This window comes from Oncorhynchus tshawytscha, unplaced genomic scaffold (assembly GCF_018296145.1).
Source record: "Oncorhynchus tshawytscha isolate Ot180627B unplaced genomic scaffold, Otsh_v2.0 Un_contig_8142_pilon_pilon, whole genome shotgun sequence".
NCBI lineage: Eukaryota > Metazoa > Chordata > Actinopteri > Salmoniformes > Salmonidae > Oncorhynchus > Oncorhynchus tshawytscha.
In genome coordinates, this window is record NW_024609817.1 from 37519 (window position 1) to 51977 (window position 14459).

Here is a 14459-nt window from a genome sequence, read left to right on the forward strand (position 1 = left end):
GTTTTTGAGAGTCCACTTGAAGAAACTTAAAGTTCTTTAAATTTTCCGGATTGATTGAACTTCATGTTTTAAAGTAATGATGGACTGTCGTTTCTCTTTGCTTATTTGAGCTGTTGTGGCCATAATATGGACTTGGTCTTTTACCAAATAGGGCTATCTTCTGTATACCAACGCTACCTTGCCACAACACAACTGATGGGCTCAAACGCATTAAGAAGGAAAGAAAATCCAGAAACTTTTAACAAGGCACACCTGTTAATTGAAATGAAATTAAGCTGTTGTCATGTGTTGCCACCATGCTGTGCTTTCATGTGTTGCTGCCATGCTATGTTGTCGTTTTTGGTGTTGTCTCTCTTGTCGAGATGTGAAGTATGTGTACTTTATGAAACACAATTTTGCACCACCATGCTAGGGTGGCTAATGCATGATCACTCATGTTGGAAACCCTGAAATGTTACACTTGCTAACCTAGGTGGAAGAATCAGATTCTGAATTTCCCTCTTGGGTTTGGACCAGAATCAACCAATAGGAAGCTTTACGCAAATAACTTTAGTTAATTTTAAGTCACAGGTCTCGAGTTTCCGACATGACATGAACACAGCATAATACCTAGGAACGCTAGTCCCAGATGTGCATATCGCCTTTAGCCATTTAGGCTGCAGCAGTCTGTTGTTTACCGCTGGCTGAAAAAGGGGTGTAAGTAGAATCAACCAATAGGAAGCTTATTTATATATATTTTTTAAATATATATTTTTATTTTATTATTATTATTTTTTAAATCAAACCTTCTCACCATTAAATCAAGTTAAGGAGGAAATTGACACCCTTGCAGCGTGAATGGAGAATGTTCTATGTATTAACCGGTCCATGGGGGACACGAGTGTATATAGCTGGCTGCATCGTCATCTGCTGGCCTTGAGGTTAATTGTTCTCATTGTAATTTCGTTTAAAAAACATTTTTTATGTAATCAACCATATCAAAATGAGAAATGAATGTTAATTGTAATTCTAAATCGTGTCTAATCAACAAATACATTTCTATGCATTCATTCTTTGTCTCAAGTGTTATCTTTTTGCATAGCATGTCAAAGGTTTGTCTGTTAAGTTTAGGTTCTTGTTTTACCTTAGTGGTTTTATGTCGGGCAGAATTCGTGGAGTACCAACATCCGGTTGAAACAATTTGATTTTGTAGTTCAGAAGAAAACAATTCTGCCACACATCGGCATGGACGGCAGCAGTAGCAAGCTAGTTATGCACAACATTACTCTTACTACTATTTTCTGCATCGTATATTTTAAATGGATCACTTCGAGGAAGATTTAGTCGCTGCATTAAGAGAAATTGTCAAAGACGGAAACTGGCAATGTGTAGGAAAGAAGTGTGATTTTGACTCACCATGCACAAAGTAAGCAGTCCAATTAGCTAGAATAGCAGCAGCTAGCATATACACATTAGCTGCCCTTGCCTATTCTAAAAAGATGGTCTAACTGCATGACTTCTCTACGTTTCCCCAAGGCTGTACTCTGAGGATGGTGAACACATTGTCCTGGTTCACACAGAAGATGACAGATTCTGGGCTATGGATTCATCCTGTCCCCATGAAGGTATAAGTTAGCCTAATTGATGGCATCAGCACACAGCACCATTAATCACTCAGCACTATGCTATGGTAGCTTGCTGTTCTGATGATTAATTCATAAACAACTACGTGCCAAAGTGGCTATAGGATGAGAGTATGCTATAAGAACAAAATGATCATGGTCACCATACGATGATGTCTTTCATCATTACAACCACTGTCTTGGCGCAGGAGGCCCTCTTGATCTCGGTGACATTGAGGACCTGGGAGATGGGAAGAGGGTTCTGGTCTGTCCCTGGCATCACTTTGACTTCTGCCTGGAGACAGGTGCCTCTTCCATGGGACTACAGGTAGAGAGAGATGGTCTCCAACAGAGCCTATTTATTCGTAGTATTCTAAATATAGGTTTCCTGAAACAGTGTGATAAAGGGAAGGTTGATATGTATTACCACCATCGGCTTCATACAGAAGTCAATGTGGCATTAATGTGTGTGCTTGGGGGCGAGAGACAGGCATTTGGAGTTGCTTAGAGAAAGTACTGACACCCCTGAGACAATCGAGACGTCTTGAATTTTTCACTTTGAGAATGTGTAGATCACAAGCGGATGAAACAATCTAATTGAATCCCTTTTTATATCTACATAAGGCATCTACATGTGACAGCTTTGCAAGAGGTGTGAAGACATTCGCTAGGCAATGTACTGTATGTGTTATTAGAATTTGGTCATTGAATAACAACAGCTTATTAATCAATAATACCATGAGACTAAAATGAAAGTTTGTTTTTCTGTGTACAGAACCAGGTGTATGAGGTCAGAGTTGTCCAAGACATGATTTATATCAACACACAGAATGAGCTGTGTCTAAGTCCCATCCCAGAGACAGACACATCTAATGGTAAGGCGATAGTATACCTAATGAACGATGTACACCAGTCAAAGTTTTTTTTTTTACAATTACATAAAGGAAAGTAGTGTAGCCTGGGTGACAGTCTGTTTCTGCACTCTTGCCATCTCCTTATGGAATTGTCATGCCAAACTTGTTGGCTTGATGATGAGCAGGCAAGAACACACAGATCTGAGAGCAGGCTAGTAGCTAAGATATTTTTTTCTGGCAAAGCTTTGAATGATGTTAAGTACATTAATAAGAGACCTCTTTTTGTCTCAGGCAAGTTGTCAGTAGATGATGTCGAGCCATCACCCTCTGAGGACACACTGTGCTTCTGGGCTACAAAGATCCTCTGCACACCAGACCCCAAAGAGAAGGCAAGCCCCATTCACACTAACCACCACATGAAGTGTTAAACTGGGAGGGAATGGAGTGTTGGTTTGTGTTCATTAGGCACCAAATGAAGGAAAGAAAATGTCTGAAACAGGCAGAGACTCCCTGGACTTTCCATGGCAAAACATACAAAACTAGTTTTTGGTGGCATACACAGATTTGCAGATGTTATTTCGCTGCACCTGCGATGCTTGTATTTGACTATAGTGTAACGTTGATGATTTGTTCAACACTGCATATCTCACTGGCTCACTGACTTTGATCCAATCCCTGTAGGTAGCCATGACGCTGGAGGTCCAGGAGAGGTGGAACAGTGGGGAGATCACAGAGGTGGGTCAGGCTACACCACCTGTCCAGCCAAGCAGGAAGGAGAACCTGACCGTACTGCAGCCGGGCAAAATCAAGCGTGGCAAAGGTGGCACACAGGTCAGTGTTAAGAACACCTTCTAATCACTCAGACCAGACAGGTTGGCAGTATGAACTAACAAGTTCAGAATCTCTGAAATCCCCAAAAACTGAGTCTAAAATCCCATTGAACTTTAGAGGGATTATTCTCATTAGCACTGTATGTAAATTGTAGTCCTGCATCCTAAATAACAGGCTCTTCTCACTATCTAGAACTGTCTGGTCAGCTTGCTGAAGAACAGAATGGCTTTAGGAAAGCCAGAACATGTATAGACCACATCTATACTGTCTCTACAGTGGTCCAGGCTAGAATTCAAGAGAGAGAACCAACTTTTGCCTGTTTTATTGGTTTTATGAAGGCTTTTGATTAGGTAAATAGAGACCTAATTGCTTTTAGACTGAGGTAAATCCATTTGAATTTGATCACTTTTTGACAACACCCTTTATTCAGGAGCACGTTGTGTCTCAACCACGGACACAACACAAAAACCTCAGATGATGGAAAGTAGGGTATAAGCTACAACATATGCGAATGCGAAAATCTGAGTTTACGCCTTTTTACATAATTGACATTAAAGGTAATTGTTTTTATATATATTTTTTACATTTAGTTTGACAACCCTATTTGTTGTAAGCTTTTGAATTATATCAAACTCAACCGTTTATCTTTTCCAGTGATGATGACATGGATGTCTCATGGTATGGTGGGGTAATGCTAAATGGGTCAACTTTGAGCACATCTTATTTCCTGAATGTTTTGCATGCAGGTCCAAAACGTCACTTTCTGACCACTTCTTCCATGAGCAAACATGTCTGGAACGTTTTGTTTCAATCAAAAGGGAAGCTGTCAAAAAATGATTGAATTCATATGGATTTAACCACTAATTAAAATGGGAATTGATGGAAGATTCTCTGATGTTATCAAACCTCTTTATCTGGCTCCAGTTGCCTGTGTTCAGGTTAATGACCTGGTTTCCAACCCCTTACTGTGTATAGCAGGGAGATGTACTCTCACCCACTTTATTTACTCTATATGTTAATGATTTAGACCAAATGAAAAGGACCTTGGTTACTGTGCTTATTCTCAACTGTTTCAATCCTGTGTGTGTCCAGTGATCGACTATGCTGCTGGGGTATGGGGATCCAAAGTACATACTAATTGTAACAATGTTCAAAACAGAGCAATCCGCTGCTTTCTTGGTGTGTATAAACTGACTCGAAACCTGGCCATCTGTGGAGATATGGGTTGTGAAGGTAGTTAAAAAGGTGACATGGTACGTCTATGGAACAGACTGATGAATATGCCAGAACACAGAATCGCAAAAAAAGGGTTTGACTGAGACCTAGATAATTACCTATTTTTTTGTGAAACTGATTTGCAGTATATATTCAGGAACAAATTACCATGTGGTGTTAACCAAATCTAGGACAAGCTTTTTCTGATCCACAAGGAAAAATGGGCAGCTGATATATGGTTTAGACCTAAAAACTTAGAACATACTGTCATCAAAGAGAACTATATCCCTGAACCATATGTCCTCCTGAACCTAACAAAAAGCCAAAGGTCAGTTTGTGCTCAACTCCCATCCGGCCCTCTCCCTCTGGCTTAGAGAAGGGTCCATTTAACACAGTGCCTGAAGAGGAGATCATTTGCCTACTGTGTTGGGAAATCCAAAACAAAATCCATTTAGTGTTTTATAGCCCTTTGTATAACGATCTGAGACATGTTATCTTCTGTAAAAATGTTTGGTGCTAAACCCTGAAGTATTGTGGTTACGGGACAAGCAGGGACTTGAAGTCTGTTTCAGGCAGGGGGTTTGAGATCAGTTTGTTTACACTGCCTGGAGAAGGAGAAATGTACTCTTTGTGTAGTGTACGGTTTGTGTAGTGGGGCTAGATGGTAGCTGTACTGTTTGTGTAGTGGGGCTAGATGGTAGCTGTACTGTTTGTGTAGTGGGGCTAGATGGTAGCTGTACTGTTTGTAATGTACTGTTTGTGTAGTGGGGCTAGATGGTAGCTGTACTGTTTGTAATGTACTGTTTGTGTAGTGGGGCTAGATGGTAGCTGTACTGTTTGTAATGTACTGTTTGTGTAGTGGGGCTAGATGGTAGCTGTACTGTTTGTAATGTACTGTTTGTGTAGTGGGGCTAGATGGTAGCTGTACTGTTTGTGTAGTGGGGCTAGATGGTAGCTGTACTGTTTGTGTAGTGGGGCTAGATGGTAGCTGTACTGTTTGTAATGTACTGTTTGTGTAGTGGGGCTAGATGGTAGCTGTACGGTTTGTGTAGTGGGGCTAGATGGTAGCTGTACTGTTTGTGTATTGGGGCTAGATGGTAGCTGTACTGTTTGTAATGTACTGTTTGTGTAGTGGGGCTAGATGGTAGCTGTACTGTTTGTGTAGTGGGGCTAGATGGTAGCTGTACTGTTTGTGTAGTGGGGCTAGATGGTAGCTGTACTGTTTGTAATGTACTGTTTGTGTAGTGGGGCTAGATGGTAGCTGTACTGTTTGTGTAGTGGGGCTAGATGGTAGCTGTACTGTTTGTGTAGTGGGGCTAGATGGTAGCTGTACTGTTTGTAATGTACTGTTTGTGTAGTGGGGCTAGATGGTAGCTGTACTGTTTGTAATGTACTGTTTGTGTAGTGGGGCTAGATGTTAGCTGTACTGTTTGTAATGTACTGTTTGTGTAGTGGGGCTAGATGGTAGCTGTACTGTTTGTAATGTACTGTTTGTGTAGTGGGGCTAGATGGTAGCTGTACTGTTTGTAATGTACTGTTTGTGTAGTGGGGCTAGATGGTAGCTGTACTGTTTGTAATGTACTGTTTGTGTAGTGGGGCTAGATGGTAGCTGTACTGTTTGTAATGTACTGTTTGTGTAGTGGGGCTAGATGGTAGCTGTACTGTTTGTAATGTATGAGAAAGGAGGGAACATATGCCATGCCAGTATTGAACTACACAACCCCTAGATTAACCAAATGGGCATGCTAACTACCCACTGTCGCAATAAAATAATCTCTTCGGAAGTCAAAGTTTATTTGTCACTTGCACAGGATACAACATGTGTGAAACAGTGCAGTGACATGCTTACTTGCAAGCTCTTTCCCAACAATGCAGTACTCAATATAAAGGTAAGAGAAATAATACGAAGGAAAAACAGTAGGAAAAAAACTAGATGGTAAACTCTATACAGGATCAGTACCAGCACCATCATTTCAATGTGCAGGGATACTGGAGTAGTTGAGCTAGATGTGTGAGCAGGGGTAAAAGTGACTGTCAGCAGTATAAATAATAGAATAAATAGAAGCAGCAGCGTAAATGGTGTGTGTTCATGTGTGATGTGTGTGGCATTAGCATTCGTTGTCATGGTATTAGCATTCGTTGTCATACCATTAGTACATACAGTACGGACGAAGGCTATAGAACTGCAACATTCCATGCTTCATGAATGATGATTGATATGAGCGTGTGTGTTTACTATGTGTCTGACCAGGCTAGCAGGATAGCCCTCCTCCACTCCCTGGCTAACATAGAGCAGTGGGCTATAGACTTGTCCTGGGACGTCATCGCTCGCTTCTCATCGGTCAGACTGGACACTGGAGAGCCCCTGCCCCGCCAGTTCTTCAGCGACTTTGTCAAAGTGGCCGGAGACGAGGCCAAGGTCAGTGTCCTAACATACATTTAATTAATGTGGTCTGTTATGTGTTGTTTTAAGTATAGTTCACTTTCTGAAGTTTCAGCTTATTTTTTAAAAACAGGCTGGGGGAAAAAGTGGAATATTCCTTTAAGAATGATGCACATTATTGTTATGTATGTCTGTTGTTCAAACGTCTGTACATCAGATATTGGTAGTCCAAGTATATTTACTATGTTTATATTTGTATAATACTGCAAGACGGTGTTCCTCAAGGAGGATAAAAAGTGGTAGTACTGTATCAGTTGTGAGTAGTGGATGGACTGTTACCCTGGGAATACAATTCATTTCTACGGTTCCCTACAGCATTATCACTTACTAGAGACGAGGATCACAGAACTCGACAGCTTCTTTGGTGCGTTACCTGTTCATAATGGTGGGTGTTTCGCTGGCTTCTCCAGACTAAGGCCGGGCTTCAATCCGATCTCTTTTGTAGACAATGCGTCTTTGGAACGTCAATGTTCCCCGTGTTCGTGGAGATCGAATTCACAGTAAACTCTGCATATTTCGGCTCAATCGGAAATTAACTTTTAAGTATCACGCGTGCTATAATGCAGATTGGATTGAATCCTGGCCTAACTAACTATTAATATCATCACAGTTGGTTTTATGAAAAAATACATGACATTTTCAGTGCAGCCAGTGTAAGTTGAGCTTCCTCCACTCGTCTCCACAGGACTGTGGCAGTCAGCAACGGATACGTCCCACGACCTTCTGGCGAGGCTAGCCATTGTGCATATGGTACATGAAGCCAGGTACAGCATCCACCTGAATTACAGCACCAACAGAATATGATTATGTTACCAGTGCAGTGGAAGCATTATGGTCCCTATTACCTTGACACATCTTCTAATACACCCATGGGGTTCACATTATCTGAAAGGTTTGGATAGGTGTGAGAAATGTCACTCCTCCTTGGCCACAAATAACCACAGGGTGGCGAAAACAAAAAATGGATGAAATTCTTGTCTTTTCTAAATTGACTTGGGCTCGGGGAAAGTACATCTACCTAACTCCCTCTCTCTCCTCCTGCAAGGGGCCTAGATGTGCACCCCCAGACCCTCTCCCGCTTCGCTGCCCAGGGGGACTGCAGCTCTGTGGAGGTGCTGGAGGTTATCTACCAGGATGAGATCACTCACGTGGCCGCCGGGCTCCGCTGGTTCACCTACATCTGCTCACAGGAAGAACGGGTATGTCTATAAGGAGGCCATTATTTAACTACCGTTTAGTAGACTGAACAGTGCATAAATAGTTGCCTCTTTATAATGCACATTGTTGAAGAAATGTTTCATATAAAATCACTGCCACATTACAACTGGGTTTATGGTGAATGTAGTAAATCACTGGCCTGGTAACACATCCACCATAGTTGATGCAGCTGTGCCTCATCCAAAAGTGTAATACATTTTGGTAGCTAATATTCAGCTTTCCTGATGCTCTCTTTAGGATTGCTTATCTACTTTCCATGACTTGGTGAAGCAGCACTTCAAAGGTTACCTGAAGCCTCCTTTTAACACAGAGGGTAGGAAGACAGCAGGGATGACAGAGGAGGTATGATGACACCCTAAACACATTCACACTAGCTAACGGCAGCTAGCTTTATGACTAAAAGGAAACATGCAGTCAGTGTTTCCCAACCCTCTCTTAACCACCAGACATTTGTGTTCTACCACTTCACTGATACATCCTTATCACTAATGAACTAATTAGCCTACCAAGCACTTGATTAGTTGAATCAACAGGGCTAAAATAAAAAATGTAATCTTCCGAGGGGGTTGGACAACACTGGTCTAATTCACACCCACTTTATCAAGTTAAGTGAATAAATACATTTCCTTCAATGTTTTGTTTAAAACTTAGTGAAATGCTACAATTCTGAACTTTCTTTCTCTCTTCCATAGTGGTACGTGCCTCTTGTAAAGCCTCCCAGCTAACAGACAATGTCCCCCGAGACCAGCATGCTGTGACGAACACAGTTGTAAAGCCTCCCAGCTAACAGACAATGTCCCCGAGACCAGCATGCTGTGACGAACACAGTTGTAAAGCCTCCCAGTTAACAGACAATGTCCCCGAGACCAGCATGCTGTGACGAACACAGTTGTAAAGCCTCCCAGCTAACAGACAATGTCCCCCGAGACCAGCATGCTGTGACGAACACAGTTGTAAAGCCTCCCAGTTAACAGACAATGTCCCCGAGACCAGCATGCTGTGACGAACACAGTTGCTGCGTCCCAGTGGGTGGGGGAAGCAGATTCACACCAAATCTCATAACACCTGGATGAAGGTCAAACTGTTACTATTATAAAGGTTTAAACTCAAACATGTCAGTAGCCGTATCAATGTGGTATTGCAATCTAATATCTGAGCCCAATGTAGATGACGTGGCATTCGATCATTGGTTAATTTGTGCAGTGCGACTGCAATGTAGTCGGCCTGGAACGGCACCATTTAGTCCCCTGGGAAGAGTACATCTCTAAAACAGACCCCACCATCTCTACATCACTACAACTGTGATAAATATTACAAAGTCCAATGCATAATATGGTAATGGATAATGTCATAGAGCAAATGACAAAGGCAACAGAACCTTGTAAATGTTTATTTATGCAAATACAACTGTTATTTTGGTAGTCTAACGGGTTTGAGGGTTTTGCATTCGACAACAAACTACTCACACACAACAGCCTCTCCATGATATCACTATTATTACATTCATGTGTTCCATAGGCTATCAGGAAATAGTTTCCAGTAGGCGTAAAATAAGAGAAAACATTTTTGAAACAGAGGGTAGTTACTACCTGGACTTGAACAATAAGAAATGCTCATTTTTAGTTTCAAAACGTTTTGCCACGGTGTTCCCTGCTGAACACTACTCGTGTGTGTACTCTTAAATATGTTGTCTTAAAACAGACATAGTATAGATCCTTTATTTTTTACAGGAAATGTATCTAATCAAATAACATTAAAGTAGGTTGTTGTTTTGTGTTTTAATGCACAGCGTGTAGCTGTGTCAATGAGTTCTCTCCAGCTGATTGTAATCCAGTTCGGTCTCTGTTACTGTGGAACAGGCACTCCTGCTTGGGAGGGCCAGATCTGTTCTGGAAGCTCTGATGGAGATATCCGTTGTAGAAGTCCGCTGCCGACAGTCTCTTCTTCAGCATCACCGCCTTGAATCCCACCCAGCCATCCTTGACCACCGAACACACAAAAAGTGCTTGTCATCATTTCTTTATGGGATCCATCAAGTTAATTATTTGTATTATGCCATGATACATCAGGAAGTGAATTATTTTTCATTAATATTAGACATATTTCAAAAAGACAATGAGGTGTTTTGACATAATAGTAAACCATGGAAAGTGTCAAGGGTGAAAAGCCTGGCTCACGCACCTTACAACAGACAGCCAAGGTATTGGATTCTTTCTGATAACTCATAGATCCTGGCACAGGTATCCTCCCTCGACCTGTCATTAAAACAATCACAACCTTTCTCAACCTAAGATATTCAAAACGGATGTTACCAGACAGATTGTCTTTGCAGCGTGTGGACTCCAGCACTACTGCTGCCGATCCACACAGCTACTTACTGTTTGAACTAGCTGACTGAGTCAACCACCATCTACCACCAAGCAGTGTTGGAAACAATGAAAAAGGAAATTACCTGATAGTGAAATGTTGCACTTGCCAGTAAAGTCCAGCAGCTTTATGGTCTTGCCCATCCAAATTGTTCTCAATGGGATCTAATGAGAGAGAAGAGGAGGGCATTATTTTAACACTCCTGGACAATGTGTGTTGAGAGGCCGGTCATAGTAAATCAAGATCGTGTTCAGTATGCACAGAATTAGAAAATCATCTTGAAACAAGTGTGGAACGGCCTGAAATAGCCCAATCAAGTCTTATTGCTCACTTTAGAGAGGCTCACTTTAGTTTTAAGTTTTCTGACTTTTCTAGTTTCGTGCCAACTGAACATGACTGGTCTGTCTTATTACCCGGGATGCGATGGCACGAAACAGGCAGTCGATCTGGACACAGGTCTGCTCCTCCCATACGATCCAGCTCATCAATGTGCTGATTTTAGGGGCTGTTGAGAAGAGTCAACTCTAAGCTGAGGCATGAATGGGTGCTTAGAAAGTACATGCAGCTTTCGCAGTAAGTTGCAATTCTTGCTGATTGTTTATCATTCAAATTGTAATTACTACTAGCATCAAATGTCTGGTTGAGTAAATAAATGTTCTTACCTAAAGTGGCACCGTCTTGAGCTTGCTCCCTTCGGTTTGTGATTCTCTCTGGAAGGGTCCTTAATGTGTCAATCAACTGTTCAGGCAAAATAAGAAAGGTCCCATATAAGAGAGCTTACATTAACCATGACTGGTTTCTGACAAGCCTCTTCAAACGGATTACGCTTTGTGGATCTACGTCCCAAATGAGTGAGCTCAAATCACACCCTATTCCCGATGTAGTGCACTACATTTGACCAACAGAGTCACATAAGACTCGAGCCACGTAGTACACTGGATGGGAATAGGGTGCTATAACTACACAGTGTGAAGTGCACTCACCAGCTGGGCTCCCTTGGTGGCCAGAGTAGCTCCTAGCTGGTCAGCTGTGAAGTTGTCTGGGACCTGGTAGATCTCCTGGTGAAGAATGGGACCCACATCAAACCTGTAACAGAGACCAGAGACACACCGAGGTTTACTGTAACAGACAATGAGGTTTACTGTAACACAGATCAGAGATACACTGAGGTGCAACGGTTTAATGATCTTTGACTTGAGGAATAGTAGTATGTGCTTTGACAGTGAATACGGTAGTAGAGTACACTATTATATATAGGCCTATTGAAATCTGGTGGCCTCTGAAGACTTTATGGTCCAGTTTCCTGGACCCAGATAAAGCTGTCCTGTACAGGGCTATAACACATGCTCAATGGGGAAAGTCACAATTAAAAGGGCTTTTCAGTCCAGGATTAGGTTGGGAAATCATCCCTAAATATGCATTTGAACAAACAACCATCTGCTAATGTCATCCCTCACTTTTGCCTGTCAATAGTAGGTCCATGTTACTGGCAGATGACTGGTCCCTTTCATGACTTACCCTTCCTCCCTCAGCACCATGAGGAAAGGGAGAGAGGGAAGGGGACAGAAAGTAGCTCTGGGTCACGTTAGCCTACCTCTTTGGTCGTATCTGCATGACGCTGACCCCGGTGATAGTGTCTCCGTGTAGGATGGTGTGGAACACTGGGGCGGGGCCGCGCCATCTGGGGAGAAGGCTGGGGTGGACATTCAGGATCCCACTGGAATAGAGGCAACAGACACATGCTGCAACTATCACAATCAAACAGATTGGACACAGTCAGGGTTTGACTCTTGGGAGGAGTTCATAAGATTGACACTTCTTGGAGCGTCTGCTGCTTGTGTAGCTGATATGGAACATAGTAGCTACCGCGGAGCAAGTGATGTCGCCCGCCCTGAGATCTACAAGTACATTCTGGGTCAGTGGTAATGACAATGATCATTTTGGTGGCGAGTCAGAGTGTTGTGTGCAGGTCCCTGGTTTGCACCCAGCTAGGGGCACACAGGGACAGAAGCTATAACGTTACACTTGTATTGCATGAGTCACTTTCAGAGAAGTTACTCACCATGGAAACTGGTTGATAAGTCCTTCCCGAAGCAAGCAGCCAAACGACACCACCACCCCGACATCGAACCGCCCTTGAAGATCCCCGAGAGGCCAGACATGAACGGGCAGTTTGTTTTGATCAGCAAACTTCTTCACAGGGACGTCATTGGATAGTGTGACAACCTCAAGTGATTCCACAACTCGATCATTGGAGTTCCTGTGACAAATAATGACAGCTAACAACTAACATTAGGCGACGAGAGGTTACTCTAGCCTGGTCCCAGATCTGTTCGCACTGTTGCTCCAACTCTTATGAGACAGCACAAACAGATATTGGACCAGGTTAAAGTTACTCACTGCAAAGACTCTCCTCTTTGCTCACTGGCATGTCAATTGTTGTGGGTGTCATACCTAGATGCAGAGAGCAGCTTGAGGGATTCTACAGCAAAATCATCTGTCCCAAAGAAAAGGACCCTCCAAGGTGGTTCTGTTGATAAGTAGTTCCTAGTGGCAAATAGGCGGGTCTTGCCATGGACTTGTCCACAACGTCTATGTTTCTCCGGCGTTCTTTTGACCCACACGCCAACAGATGCATGCCTCTGGGTGCAATAATTGCAAAAGCCATGGAGTATTTTCAGACCCATTACTTTTGCCTTGACATTGTTCCACATCTTCTGTCATTGGTCGGGCGGGCATCTACCAATGCCACCAGTGTGTCAAAATTAGCTAACAATGCTCGACTCCAGTATGGCTAGTTTATTCGTCAAGACAAGCTCAACAAATTACACGAGGGCCCCTCTAGAATTAAGATTTATTAGTGTGACACGCTTACCTTTAGCGTTAATTAATATTGTCCAACATTTAGCTTGATTAATGTCAGCTATAACGTTAAGGTATTTCTACATACGGGCGCCGCCATATTTTTTTCTTGACATGTTTCCGGTTCTATCGAAAATAGTTCTCCCTTCGTTTGATCAGACACTTTTAGTTCCGACTAGACAATGACGCCTTGATCACACCGATAGTACTCCTGCGCAAAATAGAACGCAGCATCATCTAGATATGGGTGCAACAAAAGTTCAACATTCACCTACTGCTACCATTTCTGTCAAGTCGTCTACGAATACAGTTTGACGCATACATTTTTTAAATCCTATGTTTAGCACCACATAGAACGCATTGCAACTGCCTCTGCAATGCAGCGTTCCATTGGATTGAATGTACTTCTGGAGTCCCGGAATGACGACACTGTCAGTGTGATCGAGGCGTGAGTCCCTAAGAAGAGGCCTGTGCAGAGAGGTATATTATGTGGTCCAAACCTTCAGAGATAATCAAGTTCTCTCCCATGAAACTGAACTGTTTTTTCCTCACAGAGAAGGGATATTATATGTGTAAATAATTGACTTTATTCCAACCACAACCAATGGGACTCCCTTAAAACACACCACTTTGAAACAACTATGACCAGAAGTTACTTTTCATTGCAGGTTATGATATGAGAGCATTTTCGCTAACCCAAACCCTAACCCTTTTCCTAACCTTAATCTAATTATCCTAACCTGCTATGTTGATTCTCCTTACCTGCTGCGTAAATTCTCCTAACCTGCTTCAAAAAAGTAACTTCTGGGCTTAGTTGTATTGAAGTAGTGTGTTTTTAGGGTATCTTCACCACCAACCAACAAACGTATTTGTTATTTGAGTATCCTCATCCTGTTGATTTTTAAAGTGTTGGAAAATAATGTCTTTGTGTTCACAAAACAGTTTAACTCACTCACTTAAAAGGCCAGCCTACTTCTTTCTCCTCTGCTAAGGTATGGTAGATGACCTGGAGGTCATTTACCTTTAACTGTAAAACATACTTGCAATAAAGAAATAAAAATCCCTTTA

The 14459-nt window shown here is 42.3% G+C and overlaps 2 protein-coding genes across 5 annotated transcripts; one reads left to right on the plus strand and one right to left on the minus strand.

Moving 5' to 3' along the window:
• Positions 1 to 615: 615 nt before the first annotated feature.
• On the plus strand, positions 616 to 9589 carry LOC112238511 (uncharacterized protein HI_0077-like). Of its 4 annotated transcripts, XM_042318837.1 has the most exons (14): positions 1103 to 1405; positions 1516 to 1604; positions 1811 to 1929; positions 2226 to 2282; positions 2377 to 2476; positions 2747 to 2844; positions 3137 to 3286; positions 6753 to 6920; positions 7260 to 7329; positions 7630 to 7708; positions 7990 to 8143; positions 8400 to 8504; positions 8855 to 8929; positions 8991 to 9589. In XM_042318837.1, exons 1-13 carry the CDS (start codon positions 1299 to 1301, stop codon positions 8885 to 8887), a joined length of 1329 nt encoding a protein of 442 aa, XP_042174771.1. In that variant the 5' UTR covers positions 1103 to 1298; the 3' UTR covers positions 8888 to 8929; positions 8991 to 9589. The 4 variants fall into 4 exon arrangements, with proteins under 4 accessions (XP_042174774.1, XP_042174772.1, XP_042174771.1 ...); XM_042318840.1 differs by lacking the exon at positions 1103 to 1405 and adding an exon at positions 616 to 696 and having other exon boundaries at positions 8855 to 9589; XM_042318838.1 differs by lacking the exon at positions 1103 to 1405 and adding an exon at positions 782 to 920 and having other exon boundaries at positions 8855 to 9589.
• Positions 9538 to 13700, minus strand: LOC112238509 (methionyl-tRNA formyltransferase, mitochondrial). The gene is made up of 9 exons (XM_042318841.1): positions 12984 to 13700; positions 12592 to 12789; positions 12124 to 12246; positions 11513 to 11615; positions 11192 to 11267; positions 10943 to 11034; positions 10615 to 10693; positions 10344 to 10417; positions 9538 to 10141 (listed from the first exon to the last, which is right to left on the minus strand). The coding sequence occupies exons 1-9, from the start codon at positions 13241 to 13243 to the stop codon at positions 9941 to 9943; spliced, it is 1206 nt and encodes a 401-aa protein (XP_042174775.1). The 5' UTR covers positions 13244 to 13700; the 3' UTR covers positions 9538 to 9940.
• Positions 13701 to 14459: the final 759 nt, after the last annotated feature.

Excerpts from the sequence above, each read along its gene's own strand:
- LOC112238511 (XM_042318837.1), top strand. The coding sequence starts at position 1,299 with ATGGATCACTTCGAGGAAGATTTAGTCGCTGCATTAAGAGAAATTGTC. Across the intron at positions 8,144-8,399 it reads TCTGCTCACAGGAAGAACGG|GATTGCTTATCTACTTTCCA; the intron begins GTATGTCTATAA and ends TGCTCTCTTTAG. Across the intron at positions 8,505-8,854 it reads CAGCAGGGATGACAGAGGAG|TGGTACGTGCCTCTTGTAAA; the intron begins GTATGATGACAC and ends TCTCTTCCATAG.
- LOC112238509 (XM_042318841.1), bottom strand. The coding sequence starts at position 13,243 with ATGTGGAACAATGTCAAGGCAAAAGTAATGGGTCTGAAAATACTCCAT. Across the intron at positions 11,268-11,512 it reads CCACCAAGGGAGCCCAGCTG|TTGATTGACACATTAAGGAC; the intron begins GTGAGTGCACTT and ends TTGCCTGAACAG. Across the intron at positions 10,142-10,343 it reads CCTTGGCTGTCTGTTGTAAG|GATGGCTGGGTGGGATTCAA; the intron begins GTGCGTGAGCCA and ends TCGGTGGTCAAG.